The sequence below is a fragment of the Strix aluco genome, chromosome 4 (genome assembly GCF_031877795.1).
Source record: "Strix aluco isolate bStrAlu1 chromosome 4, bStrAlu1.hap1, whole genome shotgun sequence".
Taxonomy (NCBI): domain Eukaryota; kingdom Metazoa; phylum Chordata; class Aves; order Strigiformes; family Strigidae; genus Strix; species Strix aluco.
This window is the reverse complement of record NC_133934.1, coordinates 20,488,239-20,514,601: the sequence shown is the minus strand read 5'-3', so window position 1 is coordinate 20,514,601 and position 26,363 is coordinate 20,488,239. Positions and strand designations below refer to the sequence as shown.

The 26,363-nt window shown below is 44.1% G+C and overlaps 1 protein-coding gene across 2 annotated transcripts; it reads left to right on the top strand.

The window, feature by feature from the left end:
- The first annotated feature begins 4,150 nt into the window (after nucleotides 1–4,150).
- On the top strand, nucleotides 4,151–24,675 carry LGI2 (leucine rich repeat LGI family member 2). 2 transcript variants are annotated; one of them, XM_074822270.1, is made up of 8 exons: nucleotides 4,151–4,354; nucleotides 4,454–4,525; nucleotides 7,431–7,502; nucleotides 10,736–10,807; nucleotides 11,358–11,429; nucleotides 12,536–12,705; nucleotides 17,885–18,049; nucleotides 20,597–24,675. In XM_074822270.1, the coding sequence occupies exons 1-8, from the start codon at nucleotides 4,164–4,166 to the stop codon at nucleotides 21,412–21,414; spliced, it is 1,632 nt and encodes a 543-aa protein (XP_074678371.1). In that variant the 5' UTR covers nucleotides 4,151–4,163; the 3' UTR covers nucleotides 21,415–24,675. The 2 variants fall into 2 exon arrangements, with proteins under 2 accessions (XP_074678371.1, XP_074678372.1); XM_074822271.1 differs by lacking the exon at nucleotides 4,454–4,525.
- Nucleotides 24,676–26,363: the final 1,688 nt, after the last annotated feature.

Here is a 26,363-nt window from a genome sequence, read left to right as displayed (position 1 = left end):
AGACAAAAGGTTGAAGTGTTCTTCCCTTCTATACTTCTTATTTTGTATGGGGTGAGCTGATCAGCAGCTTTCTGCCCAGTTCTGTCAAAGGAAAAAATACAGTGAAAGTGTTTACGTTAATATTTACTCAATAAAGTAGGGGTTTATGAAAAAAGGGATTGAGAAGCAAAAATGAGAACATGTGAGAAATACCCTCCTGATCTTGAAGAAACAGAGCTGACAACTTTCACATCAGGGTATTTATTTTAATATTTATGTGTGCCTAAATGTTCATCTGATTCTATTTCTCTTTGCAATTCAAGGCAAATCTGAGATTTTGTAAAAGAGAAAGAGTCGTCGTGTTAGCAGAAATGACGGTGATAACGTAATACATCAAAGTGACAAGATGTCTGAGCCGTACTCACCTGGGAATCTGAATATTTTCCATTTAAAGTCCACTTGGAGGACCACGTGCACCGTTGTACATGTCTGCACTGGGGTACATGTGGTGTCCCACGGGACCTGCACGTTCCCCTGCACACCCGGTTACAGTGACTGTTTAAAGACATGGCGTATCCTTTGCACCTCACGTATCTGTTCAGATTTTTATATCGTGCCCATTGACATGCTGTCTGAGTGCTTCTTTGATTGTGTTACCCATTTGAAATGCCATCTTATCTATGGGTATCTGATAGCACAATCATTCATATGCACTTGACTGCATTTATTTGTGGCATGACTTAAATGGATGCACCTGCAAGTCTACATAAAAAATCACCTGAGTCTATGAACTGGAATTTGAAGGAAAGCAACAGAATGCACATTTCAGTGTTATTTCTCGTTCTTTGGTGCTCTATTTCAGTGCCATTTTTCTTCTCAAAGAAGAGAGAGGATTTCATTTTTATGCAGGACTTCTGTATGGGTACAATAGTATACATTGCTTTTTAAAACAAGCAATTTTTAAATGTTCTTTTAAGGAAATTTATATGTGTGTATGTATATGCATATTTATATTTCTTTTAAGGAAATTTATATGTGTGTATGTATATGCATATTTATATTTCTAATCCACACACACACCTGTTTTCTGTCGTGTAAATGCTCCAAAACAATCATTCATTTTTAATTTCAGCAAGACAGGGCCGTCTGCTGCATCCTGCTGGTGCTCCAGGCTCTCCTCAGCCTCCAACGAAGCCCTCGCTCTCCGCACCGGCTCCCTCCCGCACAGTATGCCGGCCCCACTGCACCTGTCTCTCCTTCCACTTCATCCTCCTCTGACTCACGGGGAAGGCTCCTCAACACCTCCAAGACCCCTGGAGACGATGGTCCGTGCCTGGCAGCCCCTTGCTGAGTGGAGCAGGGCTGCTGCAGGCAAAGATGCACAAAACACCCCAGGTGGGGACAGCACGAGGAAAACCTCCTTCCTCTTTCCTAGGGAGGGGGAGATGATCGCCAGATAAACTGCATTTAAATCAGTTAAATCAGAAAACACCTTGTCTGCAAAATTAATTGTGGGCTCATGGAGAAATATCTTCCCTGATTCATGGGAACATCACAACTTTGCTGCCGTTTTGGGAAACCTTTACTGTGCCTTTTTTATTTCAGAAAATCATAGAATATGTCAAGTTGGAAGGGACCCATAAGGATCATCAAATCCAACTCCCTGCTCCTTGCAGACCTACCTAAAACTGAACCCAATGACTAAGAGCATCAACCAGATTCTCCTTGAACTCTGACAAGCTTGGTGCTGTGACCACTTCCTTGGGGAGCCTGTTCCAGTGACTGACCACCCTCTCAGTGATGAACCTTTTCCTAATGACCAATCCAAACTTCCCCTGACAGAGCTTCACTCCATTTCCCTGTGTCCTGTCACTGGTCACCAGAGAAAGGAGAACAGCACCTCCCCCTCTGCTGCCCCCCTTGAGGAAGCTGTAGACTGCGATGAGGTCACCCTCAGCCTTCTCTTCTCCAACCTGAACAAACCAAGTGACCTCAGCCACTCCTTGTAAGTCTTGCCCTCAAGGCCCTTCACCATCTTGGTCGCCCTCCTCTGGACACACTCTAATAGCTTGATGTCCTTCTTATATTGAGGCACCCAAAACTGCACACAGTACTTGAGGTTGGGCCGTACAAGCACAGTGTAGAGCAGGACAATCACATCCCTCCACGGGCTGGCTGTGCTGTGCTTGATGTGCCCCAGGACATGGTTGGCTCTTTTGGCTGCCAGGGCACACTGTGGACTCATAGTCAACTTGCCATCAACCCAACTCACCCAGATGTCTTTCCACTGCTCTCCAGCTCCTCATCCCCCAGTTTGTATGTATAACCAGGATTACCCTGTCCCAGGTGGAGAATCCAGCACTTGCTCTTGTTAAATTTCATACAGTTGGTGGTTGCCCAGCTCTCTAGTCTATCCAGATCTCTCTGTAAGGTCTGTCTACCCTCGAGGGAGTCCACAGCTCCTCCTAGTTTAGTATCGTCAGCAAATTTACTTAATATACATTTGATTCCTGTGTCCAGAACATTTATAAAAACACTAAAGAGCACTGGGCCTAAAACTGAGCCCTGGGGAACCCCACGGGTGACTGGCTGCCACCTTCATGTAACCCTGTTTACTATAACCCTTTGAGCCCGACCTGTCAGCCAATCGCTCACCCAAAGTATCATGGACTTGTCTAGCTGTGTGCTGGATATTTTGTCCCGAAGGATACTCTGAAAGACAGTATCAAAAGCTTTTGATTTCTGGTAGTGTTCTGGTATTTATTTTGGAGGGGCTTACAGTGACCTCAGGACAAAGCACCCATGACTTAGCTGGAAGACAATGACAGGAAAATCCAACAGGGCTCATGGTTCACAACAATTTCTGTCTACTTGCCAACGAGATACACATTCTGAGATTATTGTGGTTGTTGAATTAAGATGCAGAGGTGGTACGTAATAGCTCCAGTGAAGAGGTGTATTACATGAATCATTAAAATCACTGAAAAGATAAAACCAAGCAAAGAAAACTGGGAATAACTCTGACCTCAAATAATTTCTCTGCCTTGTTTCTACCTAATCAGACGGTAAAGGATTAACCCGCTAACTCAGGTGTTGCTCATGCTTTCTGAATTTTTGCCTGTTTGAGGGATTATGTATGGGTGGAGATGATGACACCTGGGTCTGCTCAGCATGAGCAAGAGGAGTCTCACTGCTGTTTTCAACCACCTGACAGGGGGCTATGCTGGAGCTGTGCAGTCGGTGGTAAGAGGCAGCAGACACAAGTTGCAGCAGCAGCATTTGTCACGAAAACTTTGCAACTGACCCGTGCCAGCCGAGGAGAGAGGCTGGGACGTGAAGGATAGAGTTACAAGAGTAATTCGTTTATTCATGTGCGTGAGGTGTCCCATTCAAATTGGGGTACCCTGAATCTGGTTTTACGCACGGTTCCGATGCCTTTCAAACATCCAGATACAACATGATTTGATCAGCCACTAGTTAACACACATATACTACTGCAAAGAAACTATAATTCTATGGTTCCATCATCCATCTGCTTCTTGCTTGATCTGAACGTCCCTGGGGTTGGTCTTTGCTACCGTTACTATGATGCTGGATGATGGGAGGGTTTCACAGAGGTGTTGCAGGGGCGAGGATGCTCGTGTTATCTCAGTAGCCCGAGGGGTATCCTTTTTTCTTCAGGATGGGGGCTGTCATCCTCTTCCTTGCAATGAGCTGGGGTCCTTTAGCAAGCATGACTGTGCAGTATACAGTGTAAACTAGATAAATATGTCTCTTAAGAAAGTTCATACAATTTCCCGCTGTAAAGACTAATAGGGAAAACGGGGTTTTCCTCACGAAATGCAAGCTGGCTGGGAGCAAAAGCACTCATCCCAGCAATACCACCAGCACAGGTTTGCCCTTTTCCAAGTAAATTTTGACACCACCACCCACCCCCCCCCCCCCATAAATCGTCGTCCTGAAGTGATAACTCGGGGGAGGCGGGTAGGAGCGGGGGGCCACCGACGCGCTCTGCCTCCCGGGAGGTGGCCCCCGCATCGCCCCGCACGACCGGTAGCAGCGGAGGAGGAGACGGCGGGACCCCCCCGCGCCCCCCCTCGGCCCGGCCCCGCCGCTGCGCCTGCGGAGGCGGCGCCGCGCTGATGTCAGGGCGCGGGAGAAGGCGGGCGGGCGGCGGCCACGGCATGGCGGTCCCGGCGCGGGTACCGGCTGTCTGCGCCGCCGCCGCCATCCTCGTCCTCCTCCTCCCGCCGCCCCCCGTCGCCCCGCGGAGGCCGCCGCGCTGCGCCCCCCCCTGCAGCTGCTGGCGGGAGTCCGCGCTGTGCGTGGGGGCGGCGGGGCCGCCGCGCAGCCTGCCCGCCGGCCTGGGCTCCTTGTGAGTGCGGGGATCGGGGGGATCGGGGATGGGGGGCGCGGGGGTGGGGGGGGGCGTGCGGGGCGGTCCCGCCTGACGGGGGGCTTCCCATTTTTCCAGGAGCCTGGTAAACGGGAGCTTCTCGGAAGTCAAGGACAGGATGTTTTCCCACCTGCCCTCCCTGCAGCTGCTGTAAGTATGGCACTGGGGAAGAGGCAACGGGCCGAGCAGCACTTCGCCCGTTCCTCCTCAGGAGAGTTACGGGTGCCCTTGTAGACAGGGAGGGAGCGGGTAAATCCCCAGTTTGTGCAACTCTGCTGAGGTAGCTGCCGTTTCATAACAGAGGGATGCATTTTCCGCTCATGTACCACTTCATAAAACGGGTATTTATTTAGTGAAGGAGGACAAAATGTTTTCTGATGCCCTAAGTTCTTTTTTTTTTTTTTTTTAATTTCAGCTTTAATACGTTTAGGGCTGAGTTTTCCCCCCAGAGTCATGCGGTGGCTCACGCTCCTGCTCACTTTGTGCCCGGCAATCTCGCCTTGGCTTTGGGACGTTGCGGGTGCGACAGGGGCGAGTGGAGGCTGCCGGGCCACAGCTGGGAGGAAAGCCTCTGTGCCTGAAGCCCTGATGTTGTCTGCAGCATGACCCTGGGCTTTCGGCGGCTGACTTGGAGGGTGGCCCCTCGGATGCCTTCTGACCTGATGGACCTACAGGCGGGACGGTCCTCTGGCCCAAGGGGCAGTAGTCCAGCTCCCGGCACTCTGCAGCCCTCCCTCCTTCCTGACCTCAGACATGTCAGTCGGTCGTGCCCGTGTTGCAGTCAGGTGTGCGGCTGCAGCTCCGGTAGCTTACCCAAACTTGCTTTAATTTAGCTGTCCCGGGAGGCAGTAGTGGGGAAGGCACAGAGATACGGGGTGCAGTGCAACTTCCCTGGGGAGCCCAGATACCCCTTTCTCAGGTAGCCTGCAGAGATGCCACTGCCTGTGCCCTGCCCTGCCCAATGCAGCCTGCCCTGTAACGCCTGATACCAAGCAGACCCTCCACGTCTCCCCCTGTAAGGACTGGGTTGTCCCTAAAGCAAAGACACACTGCAAAGAAAAATTCTGTAAAAAGGTGCGAGGCATGCCAGAAACCCAGGCTCAGTGCTTGCCACAGAGCTAGACATTAAAATTGGTGTTAGCAAGAGGTAGTCCCTAAAGGCATCTGGTAGCATGATGGCCAGCCTCATCTCCTCAGGCACCCCTACCTCGTTCTCAAAGGCCTGTTTCACTATTTGAGGGGTGGCAGCACCCTATGGAAAATGCTGGGGAGAACTGGGCAAAGCAAGGGGTGGAGGCTTTCCCCTTCTTTAGCATGGCACCGGTCCCACACCCAAGTTTTTGTGGGACTTGGGGGCCAGCACAGAGCCCTGGGCAGAGAGCAGGGGGACTTTTACCACCTGTGAACAGGGGCAAACAAGCAGTCTCATGACAACTGGGAGGGAAAGGGATGAATCCATGAGTGGGTTGAGAGAAACTGCGGGTGGAAAATTAGACATGAGGGGAATCTGGCATGTTTCGGATAGTGGTACTGGGAAGAGGGAGGAAGAGCAGATGAAGGTTATCCCTTTTCATTAGTTGTAGTAGATTTCCAGGAGGAGATGTTGAAATGTGTGGGGTGGTGGGGCAGAGGTCAGTTGTTGAGAAAATCAAAAGTTACCCATGTCACTTTATGCAGCAGATCAGACGTGGAAGCGAAAGGGGTTTGTCATCACCACTGCCACCACCTTGAGCCCTGACAAATTGTGTTGGTTAGTGTAATTTGTGAGGTTGCCCTTCAAACACGAGAAAAAAGAATGATTAAATGACAGAAGAGATAAATGCATAGTTGAGCACTTGGGTACCTCAGGACCATGTCTTCTGTGGCAGTAGCCATGGTAAGGCAGTAATGCAAGGATTTATTTCTAATGGCGGTCTGCGTCTTGGTTAGATTTCTTTGGGATAATTTAAGGAGTGTTTGTCTGGTATTAGCATAATAACTAAGCATCACAGGGAAAGTTTGCATTTCATGTTCATTAGTCTTCTAAATTCATTTTAGTAAAATGCCTACAACCATACAAAAAGGATTAATAAGTTACTCTAATAAAGTGGTTAGTGCAGAAATACTCACTCGTAGCAGAAAATTCTGACATTTTTCCAAAATTATTTCTTTTGAGTAGTGTTCGAGTTTGGGTCCAAATTAGAAGTTTTGCTGTTTTCTTAAAAGGAGATTGCTGTCTGTGCCTTTGAACTTCAACACTGAAGATCGTTGTGCTTTGATACAGCAAAGAAGGAACTTTGCTTGCAAAGCCTTTCTGTAGCATCCTTCTCCCTGACCGCCTTGTCCTGGCTCAGGTGACAACTGCTCTGGAGCAGCTCTGACACATTTTGTCCCTGAAGTTCACACGGGAGGGCAAGGCTGTGCTTGCAGCAGGCAGTGCCGTTGTTCTTCCTCACTGCCTGTGGACACAGGGTTTTGCTATGCAAGGATAGCAGAACTCTGTCTCTGGTGGTTCAGCCACATGAACCATGTGCTCTCCACCCACACTGCGGGCCGTAGCCCATTTGCAGGTCCGGCTTGGAGCATCCCCCTGGGAGCACAGAACAAGTGACTGCTGATCCACCGAGACACACAAAGGAGAGCTGGTGCTTGTACAAAAGGGCTACCCCCTTTCTGGGAGCTTGGGAGTGCTGCTGAGATGGCCTCTTGAAAATTGTCAGCGTGGCTGGAGGGGTGGTTGGCAACTGGGCTCCACACTCAGCAGACCTACAGTCTAAGGATGGCTTGTCCTGCTCAGGGGACCAGAGAGTTGAGGGCCAGGTTGCATTTAACCAAGGTCAATGGCACAGTGAACATTTTTCCTGGGGAATAGTGGATGTTAACTAGCATCACATTATGCCTTTGATTTTTTTTTTTTTTATAGACCATTCCACAGTATTTTATGTGTGCTGCATTGGTGGGGCAATATGGGCTCGAGTCAGTAAGATTAGTTTGGTCATGGGCAATAAACACAACGGGCATAATCCAGTGTGTCAAGTTTTAATGTGCTTTCCTAATGCCTGCTCTCCATTTTCAGCTTGCTGAACTCCAACTCCTTCACTGTTATACGAGATGATGCCTTTGCTGGTCTCTTCCATCTAGAATACCTGTAAGTTTGGTATTTTATGTCTTCCCCTGTCCTTTATAAATCAAGATGTTTTGATCAGTTGCCAAGACTCCTGCCATGGAGCCTTAGTCTTTACTGTGATTCCCAGGAGCAGGGGAGATGAAGGATTTATGTTCCACTCCTGTGCAAATGTCCTTTCTGATGGCTCACCATTTTTCAGAGGTTGCAATGGATTTTTAAAATATGCCGTGAATGCAAGGTGGCTCTGTGCAATTACAGTACACTGAAAAAGCATTGCTGAGCAAGAGCTTGTCCTGGCTTTCCAGAACAGTGCCATTTCAACAATGCTCTCCTGGCCTGCTGGCAGCCTGAAGAGGACGTGTGGAGTATCCGTGTACTGCCCAGAACAACCCTGATTACCAGACTGCTTCTCTTCCCCTAAACCTTCCTCTCCAGTTTTGTCTTTGTTCTAATATCCCACTTAATGCCTGTGGCATTTATCTTTATATTATAAATAATTATAAATATATGCATATATAAATATATTTCATATAAGTTATTGTAATTATTATTTTTATTTAACTTTCCTTTTCTTTACTTAGTTCACTTCTTCATTGACTTTTACATTACCTTCATTTCCTGATCTTTTTTTTTTTTAGGTCACCTTTTTTTCTTTTAAAAAAAGTGTTAGCCCTGGTACCAGGTTGTCCTCACTTCATACTCCAAAGGACTGCCATTTCTCTGTGTTACCGGACATGAGCTGGTATGTTTGAAACTCTGAGTATGATCTGAAAAAAATTCATCTTTCCACCCACCTTCCCGTGCTGAAAAGTAGCTGTGGAAAACGTTTCTGTCTTTTTCTAAAGGAAGACCAATGCTCACAAAACTGACTCTTGCTAAGTCTTGCAGGCAAGTAGGTATTAAGGTGGGGTATACTCAGGACTAGTAGCCTGCTACGTGCGGAGCAGCCAACAATGGAATTTGCAGACCAAGAAATAGGGGATAATGGTAAATGGTATATTCTGAAATACACAATTCAGCTACATCTGGATTTTTCAGCAATAGCGAGTTATCTAATCATTCTCTTTTCCATGTGTCTACAGGAGAAAAAGCAATATGCAGAATGTTTGCAAAAAGGAAGAAAAACATTTATATGTTGTTTCATTAATGTCTTGCTTTCAAGTGCTGATGAGTCTAACCTGGAGCTTGTCCCAGCAGCATATGCAGTTGTAGCGGTTGCGTTGGTAACTCCAGCCAGACCCTCCATCTGAAAGAAAAAAATCCTGCCCCTCCTCAGCTGGTCAAAGGGAAAATCTCAGTCCTTGGTTGCCAGCTACAAGCCAGGGAGCAGAGTGAGGACTGGCAAAGCCTTAGTTTCAATTTCCTTTAGTAGCAGTTGAACAAGTGGACTCGGTTAATGGTTGTGGTTGCCCTCCCTGCCAAGTCCACAGAGCTCTTCCTCTTCTCAGCAAATCACACCTCCGCCGTTTGGGAACTGGGTGTGAGTGGCCTTTCTCTGGGCTTGTGTTTGGCCATGCAGCCAGCAACACCACTACAGCTTCAGCAGCTCTTGTCTCTTAGTTGCCAGTGATCCAACCTTACGAAGAATAAGAAAGCCACTCTAACAAACAAGAATGACAAGTTTCTTTGTGTACAAAGCAAAGTCTGCAGATGAAGAGCAGTTGGGGAGCACCCACAGCAGATACCTATATATGTATATATATATATGCGTGTTTGTGTATATGTATATATATCTCCAGCTGTGTCCTGCTGCACTTGCAGCAGTGATAGTGGCATTCAATGCACCCTCAAACTAACATGTACAGAGTCTGGATAAGACAGGTCTGATGAAGATGGGGGCTTTTCTGGTGATCAGAATGGTGTTCTCAGGGTAGCATCCCTTTGAGGCCAGGTTTGGTGACTCAGGAATCTGGCAAATAACTGAGTTCCAGCTCAAATGTCCATCATCTCGCTGCAGCGTGTTCAGTGCAGCCGTGTTTATTTGCACAGGCCGGTGAACTGGCGCTTTGTGGCGATGCCAGGTGCTGGTGAGGGTGTCAGGAGGCCATTTGGCTCTTTGTTCTGCAGATTGAATTTGTGTCCCCTGGCAGCCTTGTAACAGAATACAGCTGACCCTCTTCTGACATCCCTCATGCAGACACAACGGTTTCTCATCTGCACCCTTTGCATGCAGTCAGGGTCATGGTTACTTCATGGATTTTGGCTATGCCTAAACTGCAGAACCAAGAGCACTTGTCATCTCCTGCATCCCCATCTTGACTCTCTCAAGAAGAGATCTTGGCTCATAGCATTTTTCCTCTTATTTCCCTGGAAAGCAAACAAGGATGTGTAGGAGGAGGGAAGATGCTTTTATCTCATTAAACCTTTAATAAGTCAGCATGCAGTTTTCTTCTTCCAGGTACAGCTGTACCATGCAATATCTTGATGGCCACCTGGCTGCAGTCGCTTTGCAGGGCTTTTGGTGTATTTAGGGATGCATCCTCAAGTACTCAGGGGTCAAGATGCTCAAATATCCGCTCTTTAAATGCTGACATGCAGTCAGGAGGAGCAGCATACTCCTGGAATCGATATGTGCCTGTCATTATTTCCCCAGTGCATGGGGCCGTGACTTGTGTGCAGCCGGGCACCCTGCAGGGGTGGCATCCTGGCTGGAGGGAACTGAACTGCAGCAGCAAGAAGGAAAACAAGGCAGCAGTCTTGCCATTTATGCAGACTTCAGATGTCTATGGCAGCAGTTCACATCACAGCTCTGTGGGTGCAGAGATGTCACTGTGTGTGCAGCCACGGGAGCTCCCCATCAGAGCATCCGTCTGCAGCCTGGGCAGCCCCGGCACTGCTCTGCTGCCCTGTGGTTTTAAAATGCAGGCTATTTGTGAGAGGAAGGTAGGACTTTAGCTTCCAAAGTCCATCTCGGATGCCTCTCCTACACAAGTCTCTTACCTCGCATAACACACCCCAAGAGGATTAACCAACAGAGAACTAATGTTTTTTGCTTTGTTTATTTTGTTCCTCTTCTGCTGGATATTTGTGTCACACGCTCTCCCTTGTGCTGCCCAGTACCTGCAGCATTTCTTGTGGTCCACGCGAGGAAAGGGGAAAAGGGAATGTGAGCAGATCCACCAAGACTTCCCTGCCTTTAAGTCTGAAGGGGCGGCCCAGGAACCTGCTGAATTTGGAGACCATAGGTTAAAGCACTGGTGGTGCTAATAATACTGCTAATTAAAGTATTTTAAAATAATTATTTTTTTGCCTAGATTCATTGAAGGAAACAAAATTGAAACAATTTCAAGAAATGCATTTCGTGGCCTTCGAGACCTGACTCACCTGTAAGTTATTTAATACTTGGTAGAATAATTTGTATTTGAACAAAACTCTTCTGGGGAACCACTGGTTTTCCTCCCTTCCCCATCGCGTGTCAGCTTTCTCCTGCTGTCAACAACATGCCTTCCACAAATTAAAAACTGGCCTTAAAAAAATTCCTGCGGGCAGAACTGTGGCATGCTCGCCTGCCTGCACACACTTGCAGCTCGTGCTGGGTGCATCCGTTACCTGCAGATGCTGCACCAGTACCACTGTCACCCCACATACTCGTGATTGACATTCCTGTTTCTTTTCAGCATGCTCAGTGATTGCTCTGTGTGTTACATTTGCACCTGGGCAATAAAAAAGCTTTATTTATTTTACTTTTATGTGAGCTTCAAGCAATCTCCATTCTTGAATGAGAGTAATTAAAATGGGCCTGTTCTTTGTAACTCTTAACAATGCCAGTGGCTGGGCAGTACCAGATAATTAACAACCTGTAAGTGAGCTCAGACTCAGTAAGAGTCAGCCAGACAAGAGACAGCAGTGATACTAAGCTCTAACCTTCTTTTCTAGTTCTTTGGCCAATAACCATCTCAAAGCTCTGCCAAGGGATGTCTTCAGTGATTTAGATTCTTTAATTGAACTGTAAGTAATCAGAATCTTTCTACTGACTACCTGATTCTGTCACTCTGTTATTCTGAGTTTTACGTCCTGGGTTTGTGTGGTGCTGTATCTGATACCTGCACAGAAAAGAAATGTGCATTTTGTTGTTCTAGCTTTTCTCATTTTACAGTTGTTTACTTGGTAGACCCCTCTAAAATAACTGCTGTTTCTCAAATCACTGTTGCTTCTCATGATGCTGTATGTAGCTTGCATTATTGTTCTTCTTTCTGGTGTTTCATATGAATTGTTTTTTAGGGAAAGGGAGACTGAATTTTAAAACTACAATTTCTCTGAACATTTTTTCCTGTTATTGTTGCATGTATTCCCTGAGATTATTTTAGTAAAAGGCATTAATTTTAAAAAAAATGTTTTTTTTCTTGGTTTTGTGCAGTTGTAGCACATTGCTGACTTACTGTCAGTGTTATCCTGTGTAACTGAGCTGCTAGTCAGCTTCCTCTGGTTTTGGCCTGGCTCTCTCGAACAGCAAAGTATAATTGTAAGCCACAAAAATTGCCAAAGGATCGAAGAACAGGTACAGTGTTGAAATTGCACATACGTTAGTACAGGGAGGTTAAATTGACTCCACATCAGCAGTGACTCTAAAAATACAAGCCTTACATCTGTATTTTAGTGTAACACTAAATGGTACCAGCAAGGCCACTCTCTCAACCAGCGGTACTGGGATAGTTTAGTGAAGAAATGGGATTTATCTGTGTCAGCGGTAGATGGTGGGAAGGAGGGTTGCAGCAGACAACCAGACTGTCAGGATTTATTATGTTACAGTCCTAATCCTATGAAAACTTATAAACATGAGTGACTACACATGAATCACAGTGCTCTATTACTACGATTATATGTGAGCATATTTCCTAGAGTGAAACAGTTTTTGCAAGGACAACACTCAGTGAAGGAGAGTCCGTAGTAAGAGAGTCCAAATAAAACTTAAGAAACTTCCCTGTTCTCAGTTCAGAAACATTCAAGGCTACTCAGATATTTTTAAATTCAGCATGTCAAGGTGATAACCATTCTGTAGTATTCATATTGCTATCAACTTTTTCAAATATGTTTATTTCTGTGTGTTTTTTTAGAGATTTAAGGGGAAATAAATTTGAGTGTGACTGCAAAGCCAAGTGGTTGTTTTTGTGGTTAAAGATGACAAATTCCACTGTTTCTGATGTCCTGTGTATTGGTCCAGCAGAATATCAGGATAAGAAGTTAAATGATGTGACAAGTTTTGATTATGAATGCACCACTACAGGTATTCAGAACGTATATTTCTAAGCACACTACAAATGGTTAACTATCGGAAGTTTAGACTATACCCCTTCACTTCTGTGAGCATGACCTGGGGGGAGGAAAGGGTTACATACAAAGCACTTCCGAGTACTAGAACAAGCATAAAATGGGAAAATTACATTTTGAAGCCAAAGTAAGTACCGAGTTTTTATTTGGATTAAGTGATAATGGGAGAAGAGCTCTGACTATTCATATTCCAAAAGACTTGATTATGACTCACTTTGTGACTTAATTTTCATCACAGAATGCTTTCTATTATCTGGAATAAGGCCATATAGTTATAGCAGATGAGCTTCCCAAAATCTCTGTATTTCACAGAAAGCAATGAAAAGAAGTTCAAATAATGTGGCTATATCTGTTATCTTTATTCAATAGGCCACGATTTAATAGCATCAAATGTGACGGCAATACTGCCAGCAGTTCTTCATGGAACTCCATTAAGTTGGAGAGAAATGTCCAATAATATTCTGTCTACTGTCTTGTTTAGGATCTTGATTTTTATTTTAGGTAATGTAATGCATTCTGAAGGAAGTGAAGAGAAACTTGCATGTGGTTATGCTTATATTTTATGACTGAACAGCTGCAGTTACCTATCTTTAAATGTAGTCACATCATATAACTGAGAATATCAGCTACGAGTATTGTTTTTCATCTTCCATGTCTATGATGTCAGCACTCTGACTTTTCTATACAGTAATATCAGAGGCGTTCAAGTTTTCATCTGTCATCAAGTCAGTCATTATTAAAAGACAATAGAGAAGTTGATTCTTAGTAATGTAAAATGAAGCTTCAGGACAAGGTATGAAAGGTAATCCAAGGGCAATATGTAAATGAAAAGAGAATCAACTCAGAATTCAAAAATATTTCAGAAGAGCAGCAGAGGTAAAATGCAGTAATCAGCTACATAAAAGGATGCCAAACCAAAGGAAGGCAATGTAGCTTAGAATGGGACAAAGTTATGTTCCTGTGTCTGAAATCCACTGACATGCAAAAGTACAAAGTAAAAGCAGGCTTCATTTCATCTCAATCTGGTTTAAGCAATTGCACAGCACTAACAGTGTGTGAGAACAAGCCTTATCTACCTGGTCCTCAGACCTACACTGACCTACCTGCCCTCTGTCATCTCTTTGTATCTAGAAAGCTAACTATAAAGTTGCTACAGGCAATATTCACCCTTAATGTTAGTCCCTTTGTCTGCTCCAAGCATAAATCTAATTTCACATGCTGGAGATTTTGCTGGGGAGCTAAGGTGTTACGTGGTGCAAGGATTGCCCAGCTGAATATTTGTTCAAATGCCATCAGAGAAGTGCTCTCACAGCACAGTATATAGCTTTAATACACTCTTCAGATAGTAAAGGATGTTTTCAAACCAGTCATCCCCTGGCTGTTGTGAGGGAAGGCTGTGTGCCTAACTCCCTGGCCTGGGGGTAGGCAGCAGCAGGCTTCCCAGAGCTCCAGTGCGTAGTGAGGGTGGAGGGTGCAGAAGGCGTGGAGTTCTGGCATCCTTACAAAGTGTCCGAGAGGGACAGACTGTATGCAGACATGATGCATAAGAGACAAACCGGAGATAAGTAGAGTAGAAATGCAAATCTTCAGGAATGTGTCACCCTTGAGACAGCATCTTGTGCTCTGCACTGAACTGCCAGCTGCCTTGCTCGAGCTGTAACCCTCTGGTGGCCTTGGTGGTCTGCGGTGTCAGGCCACAGCTGCTTTTTCCTTCTCTACCATTGCCTCCCCCAGATCCAAAGGGAGCATATATGAATATGCCCATGTTCATTCCTTGAGGACTGATTAGTCACAGGCTCAGGCTTGTACCGTATTCTGAAGTAAAGCAACATACCTTGTAGATATATTTTCCTTTCCCACTTGGTGATGGGCAGTGCTCTGCAAACCTCTTTCATTCGTGTAAGTCTTTAGTATCATATTTCTCTCCTTTGCCAGACGTGATCAGACTTTCCATCATTTCTGGTCTCTGGTACTCTTTGTCAAGCACGACTGGATGTAGGGTGTGGTAACAAAGCAGTTTGCTTGATAAAACATGCATCTTGGCAGCTCCATCAGTTCAATGCATCCACTGAACTGCTACAATGGTAACAGGAGGAGAGATGGAAAGACATGCTGCCAAATTTTTAAAAAAAACCTCGAAAAAACAAATGATCCTATTGCTTCTTCACAGAGAAAGCAATTCAGTGTCGATGGTCTGCACTTTTAACTCTTTTTGTGATAGCATCTCCCTTTTCCATTTCTCACGGCTATTTCACTTCCTTTCTTGTCTTTCTCCCACAACAGTGTGTGAGGGGGGCGTGCTGTGGCTGTAAGCACAGCACATGTTAACTTACTTTCAGGAGACTGGAAAATGTGCCTCGTGCTCCCACAGTTAACTGGAAACAGGCTGTGTGCATGCCTGGAACCTGCTTTGCCCAGACCTGCAGGCAAGGATCATCTCACCAAGCTTTGAAAGCTTGGTTTCCCCTTTCTTTACCTAGCTGGGACTGTTCTGGAGGTGGTCCGCTCTTTCCCGGCTGTCTGGAAGGAAGGTAGTTTGCAAACAAGAGTTACCTGCTCCTTACTTGCTCCTGTGCTGGACATCACCTGTGCCGCCGTGGTGGGAGATGGGAAGGGATGGCTAATGCTCCCTGATAACACCCCCAGGTCCTGGGTAGCCTCACCTGGAGTAGAAGTCTCCACTGCAGGGAAGAAGGGACATGAGGAAAGGGGGATCAAGTTGTAGGATGCAATTTAGGAGCTGCTGCCCAAATAGATCATCAGTCCCTTTCTCATTAGTGTGCTCCAGCATTCCCCATGCACTCCCCCTCTGCTCTGCAAGCATCGGCTGGGATCAGCTGTGTGCTGGGATCAGCCAGAGCAGGGGCTGCCGCAAGGGAAATCAGCCCAACAGCAGAAGTGTTGGGTCCCTCATCCATGATGGCTTATGCCAGTTCTGCAGCAGAGGGAGCAGAGGTGGAGTCGCAGCTGGAGGTCAGGGGGACCACCCCAGCCAGCAGAAAGCAGCGTTACAACCACGTGTCTTGAGACAGGGAGAGTAAAACTGTCCATTGGGGTGAGAGGGAGAGAGCAACAGCCTGTGCAGCCAGTGGCACAGGGGGGAGGTGAGGCCGTGTCCTCCTCCCTCTCCGGTGCTGGCTGATCCAGCTTAAAAGAGAAAAATGTTGGGAAACACACACCCCCTCAACCCTGCATTTACTGTATGAGCTCTTTCTAGCATTAAAGCAAGGCATGTGGACCTGCCTGTAAAACTAAATCGAGTCCCCAGGACCTAAATTTTTGGCAAGTCTGACGTGGCGGCATCTCTTTACTGTGTAACCCTGTTCCACATTAGAGTCTGGTATTTCCAGCTGGTGCTAAAAACAACGTTTACTGTTTTTACTGATTACAACTGATTTTGTTACCCATTTTTACTCATCCAGTGACATAAAGAGCCCAATGACAGGTACAAGTAAAAATAGCTGTGTTAACACTGAATCATTTCTGAATGAGCAGTGGGTTTTAACACACAGACTGGTTTGTTTTAACTCACAGATTCCCTCAAAATGTTTCACAACTGTTCAGTTTTCAAAATATGTCTTTTTCAGCATTAGGGTTTTTTTGTTTTTTCTCAAGATTTTAAAAATATTTTGATTTTCTATGACTGTATCTGCTATTGTTCCATCCTTAGCTACCTTTCGTGATTTATCTCTTATTTTTACTTTCTGCATACTTTGGTGTCAGTTTTCTCCAGTCCTTTTATTTTCCCAGTGAGAATGAAGATAACTTTCTTGTTTTCCTACCAGCATTTATGAATCAAGCCCAAACTCTATTTATAATAGTCCCTCAAAGAATGGAGACTGTAATTTCTGTCACAACTGTCGAATCTGCTCTGTTTGTTTAATGATAGTCATCTATCTTTATTCTCCAGAAGTGTAACTCCTCAAGGGCAAGGCTTTCAAGCATGCGGAGACAGAGAGTTCTTCGTTCAAAAACAATTATTTTATAATGCACCCAAATGAGGGACTTGAGTGAGGACTTAATTACCATTTCACCAAAACCCCTGGATGCTCAGTCCTTCCACCGTAGGAGTGCATGGTGAAGGCATGTGGCAAATGGAGCTTGAAACAGAGCGGTGTGTGGTTCTACAGAGAAACACCATCGTAGCAGAAGATGCATTTCCTTTTCTATCTATCTATATCCATATATCACTTCAGCACAGGCCTTCTGCCACGTTCTAGACCCAAGTGCTGGCTTTTCTTTGTCAGCTCTGCTATACTGGTTTCTTTTCCTGATAATAATCATCTTGCCCAGCTGTAGGCCAAAGATCAAATTCAGACCCAAGTCTCCTCACTTTGTCCCACATTGGCTCTGTGCTGACTGCTGACTTAGCCCAGGGCGAATTTTAGAGTTAAATCTACAAAGGCACTTAGATTTTGAGAATAAATCTTGAATTTTGGAGTTATGCTCCTAGGCTTTACAGGTTGCTCCAACTCCTCAGTCTTAGCGTCTAGAATAAGTTTTCCACCGGATAGTAATTTGCAGGTTGGTTGTATTTTATGCCTAAACTACTTTACAATGCCCCATAAAATGTTATGTTAACTGAGTATTTGATTACACCATTTTGTCTATGGTCTAGCCAAAATGGGGTTATCCCCAGGCAAACTTCAGATATCATTTAACTTTCTGCCTGGTTTAGCATAACACAAATTGCTAGTGATTAAATTTGCATGACTTAAGAAGTTATTGGACTTCAGCTGGAAGTTGCTATCTCTCAGCTTGAAAGTGATTCTAGCAAGGCCATTTCACTTGACGGGAAAGCAACTTCCAGCTGTGGGGAAAGAGACTTCTCTCTCAATATCGTGATTTCATTGATACCAGCCAGCCTAGCTGGAAAATCTAAGTTCTGCCACTATTCACCTATTCAATCTCCTTGGCAACTGTATTTCCAGAGGACAGTTTATGATGCCTAAAAGCAGGAGACACTTTCCCCTGTTGCTGCATGCCTAAGATGAGCACTGACACTTCCATGCTAGTGTTATAAAAAATCCAGAGTATTTCACTAATTTTTCAGTGTAAATCATTATAATCAGTGACCACTTACTATGTGTTTCCAGCAAGGATGTATCCTAACTGTTGTAAATGTATGTTTCTAGATTTTGTTGTTCACCAGATTTTGCCCTACCAGTCAGTTTCAGTGGATACATTCAACTCAAAGAATGATGTGTTCGTAGCCATTGCACAGCCCAGCATGGAGAACTGCATGGTGCTGGAGTGGGATCACATTGAAATGAATTTCAGGAGTTATGACAATATCACAGGTATATGAACACTGGGATTCCAGTCATTGATGAACTGTTGGTGTTTCATAAGGACGAGATTCGTAAATGGGACCAGTTGATAGTTTTTGTCCCGAATCTCTGTTGAATTTGGCAGATCAAAGTGTGTAATATTTGGAATGAGTGACTTCATGGAGCAGTGCATCTTATTAATACATGCACATTTCACCCCACTGTAGCACACAGACTAGGCTTTTTTTTGTCTGATCTTGTAAATTGTTTTGAAGGCACAAACACTTGCTGTGAATGTCATGCCGTGGCCCAGCTTAGCACTCACTGCCTGAATTATACTGCAAGTTAAAGCTGAAGGAGTCCTCACTCTTGCCAAAGTGCCTGCAAAATAGAATATAAAAATACTCTACTACATGTAGAAGGAAATAAGTCTGAAGGATGCTTCCAGGGTAGGCTAGCCAGGAAAGCGCGTTTCACAGCTGAAGATGACATAGAAATAATTAAACTATGGTTGTTACCTAAAGAGAAGTGCTGTAAAGCTTTTGTGTTTACTTTCCATTTACAAACATGCTGAATTAGTATCCTGGCCAGATTACTCATCAAACAAAAAGCCCATGTGGATGCCAGGTGATTTCTAATGCTAACAACTGTTCTGTCCCTAACTGGCACTCATGGTGCTCAGTCACAACATGACAGCAGGGACAGAGTCTTTAGAGCTGTTACATGCTGCCCGATTTCCCAGCTACTTCAAGCTACTGGTTCTGAAGACTCAGAAGCTAAATTTATCCATGGAGCATCCTTCCCTCCTGTTCCTTATGTGTGATAGATTATTTTTTACCTTGCATTTTGGGAAACAAAGAGTATGCCGAGTCCTCATCTGGTGCTGAAGTCTACAAAGGCAGCAAGCACCTACCTCCTCAATGAGAGTTTCCAAGATGCTACCCCTCCATCAGGAAATTTTGGAAATGAAAAATTTTGCTTTTTAGGTTTCATTGATGGTGTCTTGGTAGATTAGGGGGAAATATATACCAGTGGATGTAAATTGAGAAGTCGATGGCCCAAAGAGAGCTAACAGTGCTCTAGAAAAGCTCTGGAAATGAAGTTGAGACTTTGGGTCATTTCCAAAGACAGCTGTCTTCTGGATGTATTTCACCTTCCTGTGAATGACATGATTAGGAAACACTTCTGCTGGGGACTTGTGTCCTAACTCCATACCCAGCATACGTGCCCAGATTCATTTCTCGAACAACCATCCTGTATTCCTGGAAGGCCTGAGCTTGAGCTCTGGACTCTGAAATGTAGGCGAAGAAGAGTCTTTTGCACATAAAGAGCCTCTTATGGAGCCTAAAGAGTGTTTTGCAGAGCTCAGGAGCCAGCTATGTGCTCCACGGGGAGTTTCATTACTAACTGTATGCTTGGCATTCAGATATCTGAATTTAGCCCTTTACAACACGGGCTTACGGACCTGAGCTAGTTGTCAAGATTGCCTTTACAGTCAACATGCAGAGAATAGGTGTTGCTGTCCCCTGCAAAAGGAGACATATAGAGGCCAGGTGAAATCTGTTCTAGAGTGTTTTTTGACTAAGTTAGACCAGAAAGAGCCTGGATGATCTGCTCAAGCATTCATGTCTATGCTGCAGATACCTTATGGCACTTGTGATGAATCCCACCCCTCCTACACTGGGAGGGTGGTAGATCATCCCAGGCCGGCTGTAAAACAGCTATGGGACCAGCAGAGGTGCCAGGGTGAGTGTCCTGTAGTGACTGTGACCAAGCATGCTTAGGAGAATCTGTGCATTTACAGTTCTACTTAAACTGTGCGCTTCAGAGAGGAATTCCTCTCGTCTTCCAACAAAGCCTTTTGTAAATAGTCTGGTTGTTACTTTTTTGATGTGGTTCTTGTATAGCGACTTGACATTCTCAAAACAGACCATAACCCGATCTGATCTAATCTGGAAACTGCAATATTCCTAAATATTTCTAGTTTAACATAACTTCAGGAATACTTAACAGAAACAACAGAGTTAGATTTATCTTTTTCATCCCACTGTCAGGTGATATATCCACAAGATGCATCAATATTTCTATTTACAGTAGCAAAAAGCTGACTCTGGCCCTCTTGGAGCAAGAAGAATAGACTATATTTCATTTTCCTGGATAAGCTGGAAAGATAGACATTCCAAGAATAAGAGAATTTCAGATTCCTGCTGAGTCATGAGATAACAAGTCTTGTTATTTTTGAATAATAAAATTTGGCTTAAATAATTGTTTGGGATATTAAGGGCCATGTGTTTGAACAAACAGAGAAAGAATAAGTATTCTGGATAAAAAGGAGTGACCATTTTAGGGTGCATCGTACTTGCACACCTTGAGGGTGTGACATTTCCAGCATTTGAAGTCATCTTTCCAGCTACTGGGGAGAAAAAAAGCATGAAAAGCAGCTCTGACAGCATGTAGCAGAAGACAGAATTATGCAGATTTAAAAAAGGGGAGGGGTGATTTGGTAATCTTTCTGTGATTTATAGGGTGCTTTGCACTGTGCTAATATATATGCTTTTTTTTTTCTTTGGGCAATAGGTCAGTCCATAGTGGGATGTAAAGCCATTCTTGTTGGTGACCAAGTCTTTGTGGTGGTGGCACAGCTCTTTGGTGGCTCACACATTTACAAGTATGACGAAAGCTGGACAAAGTTTGTCAAGTTCCAGGATATTGAAGTATCTCGCATTTCCAAGCCAAATGATATAGAGCTTTTTGAGATAGACAGCGAAATGTTTTTTGTCATAGCAGATAGCTCTAAAGCAGGTTTGTCAACAGTGTACAAGTGGAATAACAAAGGATTTTACTCATACCAGTCCCTTCACGAGTGGTTCAGGGACACTGATGCTGAGTTTCTTGATATAGATGGGAAATCGCATTTAATCCTCTCTAGCCGTTCCCAGGTTCCCATTATACTCCAGTGGAACAAAGTTTCCAAAAAGTTCGTCCCACACAGTGAAATCCCCAACATGGAAGATGTCTTGGCTGTGAAGAGTTTCAGGATGCAAGATAACCTGTACATCACTCTCACGAGATTCATTGGTGACTCCAGAGTTATGAAATGGAATAGCAAACAGTTTGTGGAGATACAGGCTCTTCCATCCAGAGGAGCCATGACGCTGCAACCTTTCTCCTTCAAGAACAATTACTACCTAGCCTTGGGAAGTGACTATACCTTCTCCCAGATTTACCAGTGGGATGGTGAAAAGAAGATCTTCAGATTGTTTAAAGAAATCTATGTGCAGGCACCACGATCTTTCACAGCTGTGTCAACAGATCGAAGAGATTTTTTCTTTGCCTCTAGTTTTAAAGGTAACACTCAAATATTTGAACATATCATCATTGACTTGAGTTTATGAAAAGCTGCTGGAGTGAAATTCATGTCAAATGACATTTATACACAAACAAAACAAAAAGAGACCTTTCCAAAAACAGGGTGCGCCTATGGAGTATGATGACATTTTCTGAACTTTTCAAACTTGCATATTAATCAGGGATTGCATTTACTTGGTTACTGCGTGACATGTCCGTTTTATCCTTTTTCAAAGACACTTTCCAATCTGCAGTCATTCAGCGGAGAGTGTAGTGCATTAAGATTGTTGTTGACATCTAAGAGAATGATCTAAATTTTAACCAGAAAACTACCTTGAATTGAATGTCTTGTGAAGAAAGTGAAGAGTAAGCCATACAAAGCATAGAAATTATCTTGACTCTTAAACTAACACGTTCGTAATGATTTTAAGACTAGAACCAGTTCTTTATGGTTGCTGATGGATTGTAAAAGCAAACAGTGATGTTCCAGAATACACTTTATTTTGGTTTCTTGAGGTCTGTCTGCAAAATCTGTGGTCTATAGTAAGTCCGATGCATCATTTTAATTCATTGTAGATGAAAGGGAAAGTCAAAATCTATTGCCATTTTTCTGTCATTATTCACTATTTCAGCAACAAATTGTGCATAACAAGTAGCCCAGCCCACAGTAACTGGGTAGCCAGGAAGAGTACATCACTTCTGGACTGTGAGATCTTAGCAAGTTAACATAGACAGAAAATAACAGAGGTCTGCATGGTGCCATGAATTAATCAACTACAAATTCTGTCCCCTTTCTGTTTTAATAGGTATTTCAGAAATCCAACCCATTTTGCCCTAGTTCATACTTTTCCTGATGATCCCAGTAGATTCTGGGGTTTTTTAACAAGTACATCTGTTGTGATCTCTCATTCTAGAGGCACAGCTTAAGCTTAGCCTGAAACACACATCTACATTCACGTACTGCGTGCTGTAGCTTGTCTGTACACATTGAGATGATTTATTCTACACTGCTCTCTCCCCAGCACAGCTCACAATAAATTCAGGCTTGGATCATCACAGGCTGTATTTGGGGAATCCTCTTTCTGGCTGAGGTCTAAATATGACTGGTATTACCAAGTCTCTTGAAACCAAGGCAGCCAGAGCTGTTTCAGGCTAGAGCTAACCCTGCCTCCAAGGATTTCCTCTTGGTGGCTCCAGGCTTTTGCCAGGTTGTTCATTGGTTGAGTTCATTGAAAGCTAAACAGGAGGATGTGAACATTCCATGCCACATATTGGTGTTTTGGGTGGCTACAGACTAAGGTGTTCAGTCACCCTAAATAGGGCAGTCCTGGCACTCAAGAGCCTCTGTCAGGATAACAGCAAGGGACCGTTTTTCTAGAAAGGCTCTCCACCATCCTTACACAACCAAATTATATATCAGAGCAGAGCCCTTGTTTGTTCACTTACACCATATGTTTCTGTAAGTTTTCATACCACTTAGCATACTATGTTGTTTTATCTTGTCTTCCTGCGGCACTGCTGCCTTGGATAATAGAACGGCTTTGCATAAAGCATGCAGAGCAAAGGAAACTGTCTTTTATTCCTTCATACTCAGGGCTATCTAACGATCTCTGTGCTGAGTGAGCTTCACATATGCACCCTGGACATGAGAAACATGGCCTAGTATCACAAATAGAGATGTTCTCATAGGCTTTCTGACATCCAAGATGTGAACAGTGCTGCAGAAGAGGATTATGCACAAGGAGTCCCACGAGGAGTCATAACCTACCAGTGACCTGGCATATCACAGCCTTCCCCAACTTTTTAATATATATATATATATATATATATATAAAATAAAATTATTACTGGCATCTCAGAGACATAACTCATTCTGTTTTAAAATTACGTGTTAGGTTTTTTTCCTACAGAGGTGCTCATCCTGGTTTTATTTTTAATTACACCGGCAACTTAGCCCATCCAGCCATCTGAAGTATTGAGCACTGCCCTCTGAATCACAATGCGGAGGCAGTCCCAGTGGTTCAATCAGACCAGTAGATGCAAACCAACCTTCTGTAGTAGGTTTTAGCAATACCTCTCCTAGGATTAAGCTAACAAATCTGACAAAACAAAGAGAGGATTCATATGTCTGCCAGTGAATGCAATTTCTTACAATGTTCCCAGTTTACTTTTTAAAGCAGGTACGGCTGTCAAGTAGTTTCTTTAACCTGTGTTGTGAGAAGGCATTTTTTATTGCTTTTCTGTCGAGCATGGATGTTTAAAAAGAGTTAGATATTCTGATGAGGAGGGGCATTTCTCAGTGCACCAGCACTTTCTTTTAGGGCTCACAGTACCGTTCACTCAGCAAGAGGCATCAGTCAGAACTAAAAGCTAGTTTAGACAAATTGGATCTTGGCATTTTTTACTTGAAGGGAAGCAAGAGGACGGTGGAAAAGGGCTTGTGTATTGAATACCAGGAGATTGTACTGTTTTGAGAGCCAATGGGATTTTGAGACTTGGCTATCAAGTTGAATTAAATTAAAATGGTCTCTGCAGAGACAGGCTTAATAAAGAGGATAAAGTGATCCACAGGAGTCTAGCTCATTCACATGGGACCAGAAGAAAATGAGGGAAATGAATTATGCGGGCAGGCTGCTGCTTCTGCTGAGTAGCTGTGTTGGTTGGTCAGAAAGCCCAGCTCAGCATCCCTCCCGGCTTCAGGAGGACCCTGGAGTCAGATGCCAGCCTGCCTGTTCTGCTGATTTAGTGCACAGGAGGTCAAAGCAGCTAAGAGGGAGGGCAAAAAGCACCAGGTGATGAAGAAAAGGTTATGGTACATTTCACAGGATTAAACAAAGGCAGGGTCTCAAAAAGAGCCTTGTTCTGTTCTTCCTGCTCCCAAGGAAAAGCTGCAGGATGCAGCCATAACAACAGAAATCTCTAAGCATCAAAAATGCTTTCTGCCTTTCCAAATGCAACAGTGATTTTTGTCTACATGGCCTATATTCTCTAATAGCAATTGTTTTGAATAGTAAATAAACTATGCATATCCATAATTTATTGCAACTGTTAGACCATCAGGACAGTGAGAAAGGATAACAGAACATGCCACCTGGTAATTTTTAATGTATTCTAAAATACATACAACTATGTAAAGAACAGTAGTTTATATAAGCATAGATTTAATACAGTGTGCTAGCTACAGTGGGAGCATTTTAAGCCTGTATATACATTGAGCTTTTTTTAGTAAAGAGGAGCTGATGCAATCTATACTGGACACATGTATGTACTCTTTCAATATATGAATAAAATGTAGTTAACAAGACTAATTGTGGTGCATCATGCATGTTAAAATATCCACACTGCAAAGATCCACACTGCCAGAGGGATTGGACAAGGTGGGAAAATGGGTCCTTGTCAATTCATGATCGGTTTGGGCTTTTGAAAATGTGGAAGAAGCCGTGCTCAGCTTACTTAAATTCAGTTTTTGTGCCTGAGGTATCTCGGACCTCCAAGGTTTAGCTGTTCCCTGGCTTTCCCCTTCACTCTTTCCTTACACTCCATCTAGTGTTAGCAGGTATGTAATGCACCTATTACTACGATTTTAGTTCTTACTAAACTCAGTTGTTTCCTTCCTTTCTTTCTTTCTTACCACAAAACCAAGAGATCCTAATTTTCAAAACAATGTTCAAAAGATACTTAAGATACTCAGGCGGGTTTCTTACATGCAGAGTGGATAGGAACTAAGGCCTAAAATCAATCCCTAGACTTTCAGGTCTTTGCTGTGGCGTCTCTTAAGCTTTGTTAAATTTTACTGAATCATTGGCATTGACTCTGAAATTGCCAAAATAAATATAAATCTATCAACAGTGAATACATTTTATTTAAACCAATACTTGAGCACTATCCACTGATCCTGATAGTCACTAACGCAGGGAATAATAATTCTTTTTGTTTCCTCTTCTTTCTTCAGAAACAGCACAATTCTCTGTAACTAATTATAGTCTTGTGCAATCAAAGACATGTCTAACATACCATAATGGGATGCGATTGCTCTGGGATCATTGCTTTCCTTTTGGGTATTCCACCTTTTTATGAGTCAGCAGCCCTTGTGGTGTGGTTCACTGAAACTCCATCATAGCTCAAACATCAGCTTCAAATCAGCACCATTTCCCCACCTGCCCTCCCCTGGTTTCTTTGCCCTTGCTAGGTGAACATTTTTTTTCCACCCATTCCACCTTCTTGAAATCTTCCTCAGAAAATTTCTATTCCTCCTTGAAAGTCACAAGAGAAGAGCGTTCCCAAAGAGCAACGTGATGGTCACTCCTCTGCAAATGTCAAGTGGAAGACAGAGCAGGATCTTTTTGAAAGGTCAAGCTGAAGGCAGATGTGTAAGAAACAGCTGTAAGAGTCCGACTCACCACCTCTAAGTCCCATTCATTCCTGGCCTACAGACCTGAGCTACTACCACTGCTTCCTCTTGGCAGCAATGTTCAAGCAAGGAATTACTGAGACTTTTTTTCACACCCAAACCCAGGCGAAATGGAGCTGAGCTGCTAGCACTGGTTTTTTTCCTAGTATCTGGAAACCCCTTAACTTCTTTTGCATTCCCCATACAGCCCATCCTCCTTTTTGAGAAACTGCTAGATGATCTACTGGGCTTCAAAACTGACCTTCAGAATCTGACAAAACCAGCTGGCCACATGGTGTTAGATCCTCCACAACATAAGAGGCTGATACTGTGAAAGCATTTCAAATGATAGTGACAAAAACTTAATCCACCCCCCAGTACCACTTTCCCTATAAGCCATTGCCATTCTTGCCACAGAGCTGCGTGATGATATGCACAGGTGTTTCACAAAATCTTGAATGGGAGGAAAGATGCTGGAAGATGAGGTTCATGTTACGAAGCATTAGGCAAATTCTGTTGTCTTTAGGTCTGAGTGGGTGGTTTGGAGCCATCCGCATACATGGTGGGTAGCTGCATACATTGCAAGCTGGACATGATTCCTTACAG